At 37.5% G+C, this 13,342-nt stretch overlaps 2 protein-coding genes across 4 annotated transcripts; one reads left to right on the top strand and one right to left on the bottom strand.

Moving 5' to 3' along the window:
- Positions 1-3: 3 nt before the first annotated feature.
- On the top strand, positions 4-4,423 carry LOC120010947 (signal recognition particle 54 kDa protein 2-like). Of its 3 annotated transcripts, none has more exons than XM_038861905.1 (10): positions 4-122; positions 206-497; positions 1,282-1,381; positions 1,646-1,799; positions 2,225-2,375; positions 2,456-2,604; positions 3,052-3,152; positions 3,266-3,423; positions 3,630-3,744; positions 3,863-4,200. In XM_038861905.1, exons 2-10 carry the CDS (start codon positions 267-269, stop codon positions 4,198-4,200), a joined length of 1,497 nt encoding a protein of 498 aa, XP_038717833.1. In that variant the 5' UTR covers positions 4-122; positions 206-266. The 3 variants fall into 3 exon arrangements, with proteins under 3 accessions (XP_038717833.1, XP_038717834.1, XP_038717835.1); XM_038861906.1 differs by having other exon boundaries at positions 28-127; XM_038861907.1 differs by lacking the exon at positions 4-122 and having other exon boundaries at positions 267-497; positions 3,863-4,423.
- Positions 4,424-6,183: 1,760 nt separating this feature from the next.
- On the bottom strand, positions 6,184-13,263 carry LOC120011088 (PX domain-containing protein EREX). The gene is made up of 11 exons (XM_038862130.1): positions 12,969-13,263; positions 12,114-12,224; positions 11,760-11,858; positions 11,400-11,486; positions 10,582-10,690; positions 9,973-10,257; positions 9,474-9,850; positions 8,351-8,515; positions 8,035-8,277; positions 6,971-7,189; positions 6,184-6,662 (listed from the first exon to the last, which is right to left on the bottom strand). The coding sequence occupies exons 1-11, from the start codon at positions 13,206-13,208 to the stop codon at positions 6,405-6,407; spliced, it is 2,193 nt and encodes a 730-aa protein (XP_038718058.1). The 5' UTR covers positions 13,209-13,263; the 3' UTR covers positions 6,184-6,404.
- Positions 13,264-13,342: the final 79 nt, after the last annotated feature.

Below are 13,342 nucleotides of genomic sequence, written 5' to 3'. Positions count from 1 at the left end.
TGACCGAAACGAAAAACAGTGACCAAAACGAAAAATCTCCCAAATCGAAGTCCATTTAAAACCCTAATTTTTCTTTTCAATTTCTCGTTTCTGATCAGAAGCTACGGATACACAGAAAAGCTGTAAGGCAATTGTTACACATTCGTTTCAAATTTCAGTTCTTTAGAGTACTATTTCGCAAGCTTAATCTGTTATTTTGTTTCAGGATTGACAGATACAGAAAAACCCTAAGCAACTTTTTTGAATCGAATTCGGATTAAGCAAAGATGGTGTTGGCACAGTTAGGCGGGAGCATATCCCGCGCGATCCAGCAGATGAGCAATGCCACGATAATCGACGAGAAAGTGCTGAACGAGTGCCTGAATGAGATCACCCGCGCACTTCTCCAGGCTGATGTCCAATTCAAGCTCGTCCGAGACATGCAGAGTAACATTAAGAAGATCGTCAACCTCGACGATCTCGCTGCCGGCCACAATAAACGCAAGATCATCCAGCAGGTTTTTTCTTTATTTTTCTCCTTTTTTCCTTTTATCGGCCTTATGTCTCAATCTGCGTGGAAATATTTGAGTGAAAACGCATATCTTGAAATTTCTGCCGTGGCCAAAGATGTGGACTTTGAAATTATGTCTGGTGTTGTTGTAATACTTTGAGGGGACAATTTTCTATTTTGTATAGAAGAGGCGATGGTGGTGATCTAGTATGTGGACAAAAATGAGCCTAGACCAAACGTAATTTTTTTAGGAACTTGAAGCAACGAATTGGTCTTTTTGGTTTATGAAGCTATCTTTAATTACACCCCAGCAGGCAATTTGAACATGCCCTAGTGTGGAATGAGTTGAATGGTTGAGAGTTTTGGGTTAAAAGTTACTATTTAGTTTTTTTTTTTATAGTGCGTCTGGAGGAAAGAGAAAGAACAATTGAGAAGCACCATTGGTTCAAGTGGTTGCTCTGTGAGCAAGGCTTGAAATCCCCTATTTCCATTTGCAGAATGATGATATCATCATCATCATCCGAGCTTTTATTCCACAAGTTTGGGATCAACTACATGAGTCTATGAGAAAATCAATGGGAATTGGTTTTCAGATATCAAAAGAACAATTATCCTTGCACAGTTTTTTTTTGTAAGACTTATTTTGCCACTTTGGCTTGTGATATTTCTTTTACTGCTGTTATCTTCGCAGTTAATTCTATTGCAGGTATGGCTTTTCTATTGTTTGGTGTGTGTTATGCTTTATGTGCGGTTATGCTTTTACTTTATTAAGAGGGCTGCTTTTGTTCTAGGCAATATTCAATGAGCTCTGCAAAATGTTGGATCCCGGGAAGACGTCTTTCGCTCCAAAGAAAGGAAAAACAAGTGTAGTCATGTTTGTAGGTTTACAAGGTATGAAGTTTTCCACACATATTTTTGATTGTATTGTTTAAAGCAATCAAATGAAAAAGAATTGTCACAAATTAGTATGGGCAGAGCAGATTCCATTTGTTCCGGATCATTTCAATTACTGGTTTCATTTTGCACTTCATATTTGCAGCTGTGATCACAAAATGCTTGTCTGTGAAATATATTCATGGAAATGTAAACCGTCACCCTTTTTTACTTGTCTTGTGCTAGATTTATAGATGGTTTTTTATTTTTGCAAATGTGCAGGATCTGGGAAAACCACAACATGTACGAAGTATGCTTACTATCATCAGAAAAAAGGTTGGAAACCAGCGTTGGTGTGTGCTGATACCTTCAGAGCTGGTGCTTTTGATCAGCTGAAGCAAAATGCCACCAAAGCCAAAATTCCTTTCTATGGAAGGTACTCTTTACAGATGAGATTTCTGCGGTTATACTGAATAATTCTATGCTTTTTTTTTTTGTGAATCATTATAATGTTTCTTAAATTTCTTTCTCGACCAGGTTGTTAAATTTTTAAATATTGTGGTTGCAAAGACAGGGAAAATGGCTTGAATGACTTTTTTGCCATCGGGGTGCACATTTGTTTATTATATACATGTATCATAAGTTGATTGCAAATGACAAGATAAGAGAAACTGTAAGATTCCCCTGAAAGTTGACTATTCAACCTGGATTTTTTTTTTGGGTTTGCATGCACATTTATAGTACCATGTTATTGTTATCTCTGTGTGTCCACTTAGCACTAACTAGAGTGAATTCTTTTATGTTGGGAAATTTGATAATCATGCTTTGACGAATGGTTCTATAACATGTTTCTTATTTCAGCTACATGGAATCAGATCCTGTGAAAATTGCTGTAGAAGGTGTGGAAAGATTTAAAAAGGAAAATTGTGATCTCATAATTGTCGATACTAGTGGACGCCATAAGCAGGAGGCTGCTCTTTTTGAGGAAATGCGTCAAGTTTCTGAAGCAACGGTAATTTCTTGTTTTGCATGCTCTTCTTTGATTATTCAACTAGTATGAGTATGATGACTTGTTCATTTTGTGTACCCCAGAATCCGGACCTTGTTATATTTGTCATGGATAGCAGCATAGGTCAAGCTGCATTTGACCAAGCACAAGCATTCAAGCAAAGTGTTGCAGTTGGAGCTGTGATTGTTACCAAAATGGATGGTCATGCAAAGGGTGGTGGTGCACTTAGTGCGTAAGTGTTGTCTCTACTTGAGCTGTCAGTCCAGCTCTCAAGACTTTATTAACTAAGATTTGTTCTCATTGATGTTACTTTTGTATACATTTTCTTCTCTTGTTTTGTTATTTCCCCCACTTTCCATGGCGTAATTCCTAGCAGCTTGTGCCCTACTCAGTGACAGTAAATAGCACTAATTGTGAAGCTTTAATTTTGACGTATCTAATAGTTGAACCATATGCGCACATGAAAAAGTAAAACAATTTAGTTCAATGAAAATAAATTAATTTTTAATACTTATAAATTACCTGAGTTGTATCAATAATAAATGAGCGACGGTGCTTTCTGTTGACAACTTAAATGATGCCAAAAGCAATTAAGAAAGATATTGAAACTTTTTGCTCTTCCGCAAAGAACTTTTATAATTTTGTAAGTATGACATTTCTGTCCACATTGTACATGCAGTGTTGCTGCCACAAAGAGCCCTGTCATTTTTATTGGGACTGGAGAACATATGGATGAGTTTGAAATTTTTGATGTTAAACCTTTTGTGAGTCGACTACTGGGTATGTATCACCCTCAATTTGTTATTTATGCTTTTGCATTTGATTTTCTTATGACTTCTGCAATTGTGACTACTTGAAATCCTTTCCTAACTACTGTCCATTGTGAATATTAGGCATGGGCGACTGGTCAGGATTTATGGACAAAATTCATGAAGTTGTTCCCATGGACCAGCAGCCTGAGCTCATGCAAAAACTTGCAGAAGGGACCTTTACTCTACGAATTATGTACGAGCAATTTCAGAACATACTTAAGATGGGTCCAATTAGCCAGGTTATTATCTTGAGTTGAATTTTTGTCAATCATATTCCTTTTGCTTTTTGTTGTTGACGTTCCATTTGCATTCAAAAGAAAAAAGTTATTGATGTACTGGTTGTTATTGCTGAACTCTATACTCTCTCATTGTATGCATTTAGATTTTCCATGGATCTTTGTTGAGAAAGCTTTGTCCTAAATATTCCTTTGGATTGTATACATAGGTATTCTCGATGCTACCAGGATTTAGTGCTGAATTAATGCCAAAAGGCCGTGAGAAGGAAAGCCAGTCCAAGCTTAAGCGATACATGACAATGATGGATTCAATGACAGATGCTGGTGAGTCCATTAATATTTTATGCATTTGAGTAAACTTAAGTTTTTGAGGGCAGCCGTCATTGCTTGGGAAACTTCCTCTATTGATTCAAATTATTGTTTTATCTGACTTTTATTGCAGAGTTGGATAGTACAAATCCAAAGATCATGAGTGAGTCCCGAATTATGCGCATAGCACGTGGTTCTGGCCACCAGTTAAGGCAAGTTATGGAACTCTTGGAAGAATACAAGCGTCTTGCCAAGCTCTGGAGCAAAATGAAGGGAGGATTTAAAATGTCAAAGAAGGGTGACATGAACATGAACGCCCTGTCCCGAAATATGAATGTACAGAACATGAGCAAAGTCCTCCCTCCAAATTTAATGAAACAGATCGGTGGTGTTGGGGCCTTACAAAATTTGATGAAGCAGATGGGTTCTAGCAAAGATATGATGGGCATGTTTGGTGGTGGGGACAAATGAAGACCGAGTACCGCAACAGGCAAGCAGCAGTGGCATAGTTGAATGTAAACCTCAATTTAACATTGGATGGGATTATAAAAGTTCAATCCATGAACAGTTTGCAAGATTTTTTTGGCCAATGCACAACTTCTTAAAAAGTGGACTGTTCAATTGTTGTAACTATTTATGTGGAGAAAAGGAGCAAAGTTCAATAATTGAAATGAGTTTCTGATCGTTAATAATATTTTTCATTCCTGGTGTTCCAATTGGACATATCAACAGGAGGGAGGGTTTTAGTGTTCAATTTTGAAGGTTGGCTGTCCGGCACAGGCTTTTTGAATGTGGTGCACTTGACTCTTAAGCATTCTAACCCAATTGGCATTCCCAGTCATTTTAGAATCTCTGATGTGATAATTTATCAAAGTTTTCTCTTAAGCTCGAACCATGCACCATAGCGGTAAATGTGGCCATGCCCAAATAGGGCTCGGCATCGGGCCGGCCCAGGCCCGGTTTAGTTCTTTGGGTCTCGGGCCGGACCAAACTGAGAATATGAGGCCCGGGCCCATAAAGCTCGGGCTTAGGGCTCAGGCCGGGCTCTCACAGCCCGTCACTATTCATCTTCTTTGAAAATTATAAAATTAAATTGTTTTAGTTCTTTGGGCCTTGGGCCAGGCTCGGGCCGGGCCAAACTGAGAATATGAGACCCGGGCCCATAAAGCTCGGGCCGGGCTCTCACAGCCTGTCACTATTCATCATCTTTGAAAATTATATAATGAAATTGTTCATCATAGGATTCAAACTCATGACCTTTAGATAGGAGAGTAATGAACTGACCAATAAGCCAAAGCCACTTTCATGTTATACTTGTCAACTAATTAAATTATTATCTTTACATACTACATGTTATATTTTTAACACAATTAAATAATTTTAGTTTTACTTAATGAGTATTGATTTTAAATCTTATATTATACACATCTATAGTTTTAACCAAAATGATATGTGTCCATAATTTTCGTGTCCATAATTGTCCATAATCTAGGTGGCATGAGGAGAAGTGTGGGGGACCATTTAACACAAAATGGTCCCCCACACTTCTCCTCATGCCACCTAGATTATGGACAATTATGGACATCAAAATTATGGACATGTAGTGCTATAGTTTAATTTTATACTTATTTTATAAAATCTTAGGGTTTTAAGATTTTATGAGTAGATGGTCATATTATGGCTTTAGGGTTAGTGCTTAGATTTAGGGTTTAGGGTTTAAGATATTTAGGGTTTAGGGTATTTAGGGTTTTTAGGGGTTTAGGGCCTTTAGGGTTTTGGGGTGTATACATACACATATATATGTAATATATATATATACATGTATGTATATATATGCAGACAGTGCATGCACTGTCTGCATATGTCTATATATACAAATGCACAGACAGTGTGCACTGTCTGTGTATGTATATATATATATGTATGTGTGTGTATGTATATATATATATATATATGTAAATATATACATATTATATACATATAAAAATAAATAATGTCGGGTTTGGGTTGGGCTCGGGCTGGGCCAAAATTGGCCCGAGGTATTGGGCTTTGGGTCGGGCCGGGCCCAAAAAATGGAGCCCAGGCCCGGTCTACTTTAGGGCCGGGCCGGGCTCGGACAAGGTCTAGGCCCGCGGGTAAAATAGTGAGCCCTATGCCCAAAATATATTAAGGTGAAACAAGTTCATTTTGCCAATGGCACTTACCCTCCCAAGAAATATTGACATTGCTTGCAATGGTGATATAATGTTGGGGTCACTAGAAATCATTGGAAAGCGCGATATGTTGATGTGGCATCGTATGACAGGAAAGAGGCGTGACATGTTACAATGGTAGTGAGAGAAATAATAGAGAGAATGAGATATTTGTTGTTGATTGTAATCCTCCCTTGATCTACTCACGAACATAGCAAATACTTGAATTGGATGATATCCAAAATTCGGGCCCCACTCCCGCTCACCTTCCAAAAAATTATGGGATAATATACAACCTGACCCGAAGGTTCAGATCCATTTGAAAGTTAATTACAACCGCTTGCAGGTGCATATGTAACACATACCTTCGAGGCTTGCTCATGATTATTACATAAACAACTGAAAATAACAAATATAATAATGCAATGCTATTATTGTAGCAGTTATCCTACACATGAGTAAGGATATATGAGCTATGATATGCTACATTTCCAAGAATTTCCTCAAAACTGTTTTTCTCGGAGGAGTTTCCTCTTCCTCATCATCTTTGTTGGACGGGGCAGAGGTCTTCAAAGCATGGCGAATTACCGAGTTGACCTGCATCCTCAATCTGGCATTATCAACGAAACTATCAGTCAGTATCTTCCTCAACCCAACAGCCGTCGTCCTTTCACTTCCGCTTCCATGACTTTCATCTGATTCTTCTGCAGAATTTTCAATATCTTGTGCAAGGAGCTGAGCCTGTCAAGTTTATGAGCCATAAGCGCCTTTTTTTTTTTTTTTTTTTCTCGTTAAATCAGACCCCATAAGCTAAGTCAGGGTCAAGATGAGTTTGTAAGAAACTGCGACAAAAATGTCATAGAGAAGCGATTATAGCAATGAAACGGTTTCATTAAATAACAAAGAATAGGGTCAAATTCTATTTTACTGTAACGCACGAGGAACAAAAGAATTTCTTACGGTAGTCATATTAATCATCGCAGAAAATAGAATTCCAAAGCTAATCAATCATCTATCTCACCCCACCATTAAGCAAGAGATAAATTTACCTCTGCAAGAAGTAGACCAATTCGATTGTCAGATGTCACTAGAAGATCTATAGCATCAGAAGGTGATGAAGTCTCCACAATCAGTTTATCTTCTTCTTCGCTAAGGAAGTTAACACTACATTCTTGGAGCCGATCACGAAGAATTTCACATTCGTGCAGCAACTTTGCATTAGCATTAGCTGCCTGCTCCATTTTATGCTTTTCCCTTTGAGACATCCTCTGACGTATACAATAGGAAGAATTGAATATTTGAATTGATAAGTAACCCAATTTAACAAGACAATGATATATGCAAACAAAAGCAACATTAAAGACTATTTTTCTGAGAGAGTCACTTTAACTAACAGTCAAACAAAGTGGGAAAGAGGAACTTGGTAAACATTAGATATTTGAATTGATGAATGACCCAATCGAAGAACACCATGATGCATATGCATACAAAAGCAGTCTTGACGTGATAAATTGTCTCAAAGAGTTTGTCAAAAAGTTAAACTTGCTCTTGCAGTCAACCAAAATGTAGAAGAGAAACTTGATAAGCAAATCTTTCACCATTTTAAAACTAAACCCATGTCAAACTGTGACAAACTACTGCACAAAATAACAACATAGCTCTACAAGCAATAGTCACATATTTGAAAAAGTAGGCCTTGTTCGTGGAAAAAAGGCCTTACTTGTGTAAGGATGCATCTGTGAAAAACAATCTAGCCATCACTTACTATGCATTAACAAAAGAGAACAACCTTTTAAGGGAGAATTGGAAACCAGTTCTTGTACAAGTCTTTGAATCCTTCATTTATGTCTTCATATCTTAAACGTTCGACATCTAAAAATCTCAGTATTATCATCGTCAAAGCCCTTTATCCCAGTAATTATCAGATAATTCTAAAACAAGAAAGATACACACCTCAGCGAATTTCAAGAGCTCTTATCTTGTAATATTTTGTAAGATACCATACATCTAGAATAGCTAACCATTTGACATAAATGTTTTCAACTTATGACAAGCAGGAATTTTTTTAAATAGACATGGCTCTGTGCAAAAAAAAAGAAAAAAGAAAAGTTACCTCCAATTCTAGTTTTTCTTTCATCAAGTGGCTAAGCTCCTGTTTCAATTCTGACTGGGAAATTCGAAGAGATTTGACCTCTTTAACAAGAACCTTTAAATCAGCTTTTGACTTCACCTCTAACTCTTCATGGACTTCATGTAATTTCTCAAGCTGCTCTCTGGCAACATCCAGCTCCCGCAGCAACATTTCATTGTCCTGGAGGATTGATGCCTTGGCCAATTCCACATGAGCCTTATCATCCTGTCTTATTCCAGCATATAGTTATTCTAAATGTAAAATGTTAATACTGATAGAAATATAATAGAAACAAAACCTGTTCCGACTTCAATTTCAGCTCCATCTCAAGACACCTACTCCGAAATTCTTCCACATCCCACTGCATTTGAGTGAATTTCTCTCGTTCTGTCAGAGCAGCTTGTTGCATATTTTCCTTACAATTATGTCTTGTAGTTTCAAGTTCCACTTCCAAATCCTTAACCTACAAGAAGAAAAATCCCAGAGATGAGTTATGTGCATGGAACTGTGCAATTTCAAGTACCAGATTCGAGTCTCTTCTATCAATCATAGTCATAAATCATAATAGTACACCCATGGTGAAGAGCCTCAAAGTTATGAAAATGTGTCTCAGTAACCCTAAATCCCCTGGTTTGGAGGGTTTCATAGATGATTGCAGAAGGCAATGCCCCAACCCCACCTTGCTGCACCTTGATCATGTTTGTACTCTTGGCTCCTTAAATTAGTTGTTTACACAGTTGCTTTGCTAACTATGTACAGTATACTTCCACACTTCAACGCACCTACATGATTTTAAATCACGAGAATACGATTTTCATGATAATGAATGATTCTTATATTTGCTTTTCAGAAAATGAACTATATATGCAAGTGTGGGGGCAAATTCACTTTAGAGTGGATTCAAACAAAAAAATATAAACAGTGCTGTGGTGAGGGTTTGGCAAACATGGCCTCGATGCTCCATTGCCATCCCTTAAACTTCCCAACAACCAGAAGAATGGTAGAAGATGAAGCTAGTGCAACGAGAACAGCTCTTCGCATGTGCCAGTTTGTAATGTCGCAATGTCAGACCAACTTGCTTGCTAAAAATGCTTCATAAAATGTTGGGTGACATTTTACAAGCACTTTAAAAGGAACAGAAAGAGCGTGAAAGCTCTAGTAATTGAAGCTTCACCATGCATGATTCTGTAGGGGAAGGATGTAGGTATTTGAATATTAAGGACAAGAATCATCATTACCATGAACTAACAAAATTAGGTCAGCAAATATGGCTCTCAGGTAGAATATCACAGATAATCTAAGTTTTAAAGAACAAATAGGCTAATATGATTAACATTTCAGCGGAAGACAGATAAGAGTTCACTCTATGATGCTACACCTAGGTACCATTGATAAATAAAACCTCATAAAACAGAAAATACCTTCATTGCCAAAAAATTCCTCACAGCAACCTCTTGATTCAATCTTGCTATAAGATCCTCCATGTCTGTTTTTCCTATGGACAGTCTGCGTTGCACCGTGTTAAGAACTCTGATCAATTTCTGTCGCTCAAAAGATGGAAGCATAAGCAAGTCCCTTGAAAGGCGTACATCTGAGCTGATACGAGTATCAATGGTTCTAGAAGCATCAGCACCTTCAGCAAGGTGCATGTTCTCGCCAAATAAATTAGCCACCCCAAAATTAGACGCTTCACTCACTTCTACAGAACTCAAGTCACTTCCAACACTCTCTGATGAGAGTCCTTGAACATGGCCATCCAACTTATAATAATCCATATTGGCCAAAGACTCCATACCATCTGCATAAAGAGATTCAGTTTAAACATATTCTCAACAACTTTACACGTGCATGGTGTGTTCCATAATGAATAATATGGCAGGATAATCTTTCCAGGTTCAATAAAGCTCTAATGAAACATACCACACTTAGCAGGGGATTCTACTGCATCAGTTATGTTTTGTCCAGAAGTTGAAGCCTCCACACCAAAATCAGCCATATCATCCCTTCCAAGCATTACTTTTCTCCCATGCTTTAGTCTCTCAGTTTCAGACATTGAGTCCGGAAATTCATTACCATTATCAGATGTGGTTGATGAACACTCAGCAAACATAGAAATGTCTAAGTTGGATTTCAACAATGATGACGGAACCGAAGCACCAAGAGATGAATTCACATCTGAATTCTGCTGAATCTCATCATAGAAAGCTGAAAAGTATCAGAAAATCCACACAATATTAGTTAGTACTGTCAACTCAGATATTTATTATACCTTTTCTCTGATATGACCATATGTGACAATAAAAAATACAAAGGTAAATAACTCCCGTGCACAAGACTCCTGCAATGGCCAAAGTCGGGGACAAGTAAGATGTACGCTGACCTTACTACCATATAATATGTGTAGAGGCTGTTTGAGGAATTGAATCTGTGGCCTCTAGGTGGGGTGCAACCCTACCATGGGCCACTAGGCACATGTCACAATCAAAAGTCTAAAAATTTTATTTCAAAGAAGCATCAAGAAACACCTACAAGACCTCGCAGCAGCTTCTAGCTCGAGAAACATTGCTACAGAAAAACTTCTTGATATGTCAATATCCGATAGCAGTTTTTGCATCCATTCCTCCAATGAAGACCTTCTCTGCAGCACTAAGTTTGAGAATATTATTAGAAGTTTATTATTTGAAGAAACAACTAAACCCCAATCCTATAATGTTGAATTGGCATTTGGTAAGATTCATAAAATAATTAGTTACTTTCCTAACCAGCAGGCAGACGATTGCAGATTCATGAAAATCAACACTGTAAAAGCTAAAAGCTTACGCTGCCCCCCCCCCCCCAGCACCCTCCCCCACAACAAACACACACACACACTCAACCCACCCGACTATGAGCGAAATAAAAAGGAAAAAAGAGGGGATAGCTGATCCTCACATAAGAAAATGCCCAGGAAAGAGCACTGGCAAAATAGGATGAATTGCGTGATTTTTGAAAAAAAAAGGTGAGGAAGGGACAGATAGATTTTTAGTACTTTTTTTTAAAAAAATTCTCTGTATATAAACAATCAGATAGATCTATGCCTCCATAGTGGAGAACAACCAAAATTTGCAACATTTTTTTTCAGAAGGTAGAAACCAAATTTTGTCACATAACATAGTTGACTGCTAACAGTAAAAAGAACCCATCCATTCTTGAGAAACTGTCAAATAAAATCTTTCAGGATGGAAATTACCTGCTAAAGTATAGAAACTACACTATAAAGTCAGGAATATCAAGAAAAGTTCAGTTCTAATCCAAATTGATATAGATACTATAATAAAGAAAAGCAAGTAAATGAAACATGTATCTACCTCTTCCAACATTGTCCTGCTTTTCATTCTCAACATCCTCCTTGGAGGAGCTGGAGGAAGAGTTTTCCCAGGAAATGCCTCTTTAACCTGCAAAGAGTACGGAAATGAGATAGTCCAGAAAACATCTCTACAAAATCTCTGATAACCCAATGAAGTCTTTCTGACAACTGACTCTTAAAGATCAAATAGAATAGGACATCATTCTTTCCCTAAGAGAAACAAAATTCAATATGGTGGGAGATGGACATCAGAACCAAAGCATAAGAAGAAACGCACTAAAATATTAGTCAACAGATTTTTTTTAAAAAAAGAAGGATGCCTAAACCCAAACCACGCTCTTATACATGTAATGAAACTTACGTCAGAAAGTAATGTCAAGAAATCACTAAATCTTCGTAATATCTCTCTGGTTGTAGTGATGCCTTCAGGTGATTGTATACCAACTTCAACTCTGTAAAACTGTTCTCCATGAATGTTAATACAGAAAACAACTAAAGCAGGACAATTATACGGAAAAATTAAATGGTTGGGAAAAAAAAGAAAGAAAAAGAAAAAGATCAAGAAGACACCAATTATCAGAAGAATCTCAGAAGACTCAAATTGAATTTAAGGCTGCTAATAAAGGTGAATCACTGGGAAAAATATTAGACAATAATTTACCAGCTTCAATTGTGTGTATGTGTGTGTACATAAAATGAGAATTGAGAAGTATACCACCACAGGATCTGAATCCCTTGGTTTCCGAAGGAGAAGCCATGAAGGAATTGTGGCACAATAACTCCATCCTGTATGAGGATCACATGGCCAAACAGATTTCCGTCCTTCCTACATTATAATTAAAAAATAAGATTGAAGAAAAGCATGCACAAAAAAGTTTTTGTCCAGAAGTCTACATCAGTAAAGTTTCATAAACTAAATATTTACAATCAACAAAGTTTCTAGCTGCCTAATCATGTTGTTTCAAGGATAGCTGGTCCAGATAACCAATAAATAACTTTGTTAATTATGAAAGGAGATTATAAATGACGAAAGATGCATATTACCTTAGCTTAAGTTTTTTACTATATGGTTTTTCACATGCTATTACAGCTCTTGGCCAACAAGAGGCCATGAGTTTGAATGCTCACACCACACAAACTAGTCATCTTCCTATCAGTTAAGCTTCATGAGAAATTGTATTTCACAATGTTCATAACGATACAGGCAAAAATCCCAGCTCTTTTTTGTGAATTACGCTCTAAAAGAAATAATTTGAAGATACAAACAAGCAATGTACTGTCGGAGAAAAACACATAGGGAAACCACCACAGGTTGTTCACAATCTAGAAAATCAATAGCAGAAATTAGTTGAACTCACAATCAACCTAACTGCTCAAACTGATAAAATTATTCAACAGAAAAACGACCAAGACTAGAGAAAAACGAGCATCAATTAATTCTAGTGATAACTTTCGAAGCTGACCAGTAACAAAAACCATTGACTGATGCAACTATCAGCAGCAATCCATATCCACAACCGCAAGTACTGCAATTCGAATAAGAGAATCAAAGGAAAAAAGAGTTACACACCGATTTAGGCGGAGGAGGGCTCCAGTCCATTCCCAGTGGCAGCGGCGACGTACCATCGTGGCGGTGCTTTGGCGGGCTCTTGCGACGACTGACTGCCGAGGCTTCAACATAATCGCTTCCGTACTCATAATCGTCGTATACTGTTGATGACAACGATCTGCGGTTGAAATTGATGATAGGATTGGAGAAATTTGCGTAATCGAACAGAGTAGGATCGAATTCGAAGGCGTACGGATTCATGGTTTGCGTTATGATTTTTTTTTTTTTTTTTTTTTTTACAAAATTCTTGAACTTAATTTCTTCCCCTTCTGCACCTAACGGCCTTCAATCATGGGCCACAAAGTGAGGGCCCATAAACCCATAATTTTTGAAGT

The sequence above is a fragment of the Tripterygium wilfordii genome, chromosome 12 (genome assembly GCF_013401445.1).
Source record: "Tripterygium wilfordii isolate XIE 37 chromosome 12, ASM1340144v1, whole genome shotgun sequence".
NCBI lineage: Eukaryota > Viridiplantae > Streptophyta > Magnoliopsida > Celastrales > Celastraceae > Tripterygium > Tripterygium wilfordii.
This window is presented reverse-complemented; position numbering and strand designations above follow the sequence as displayed.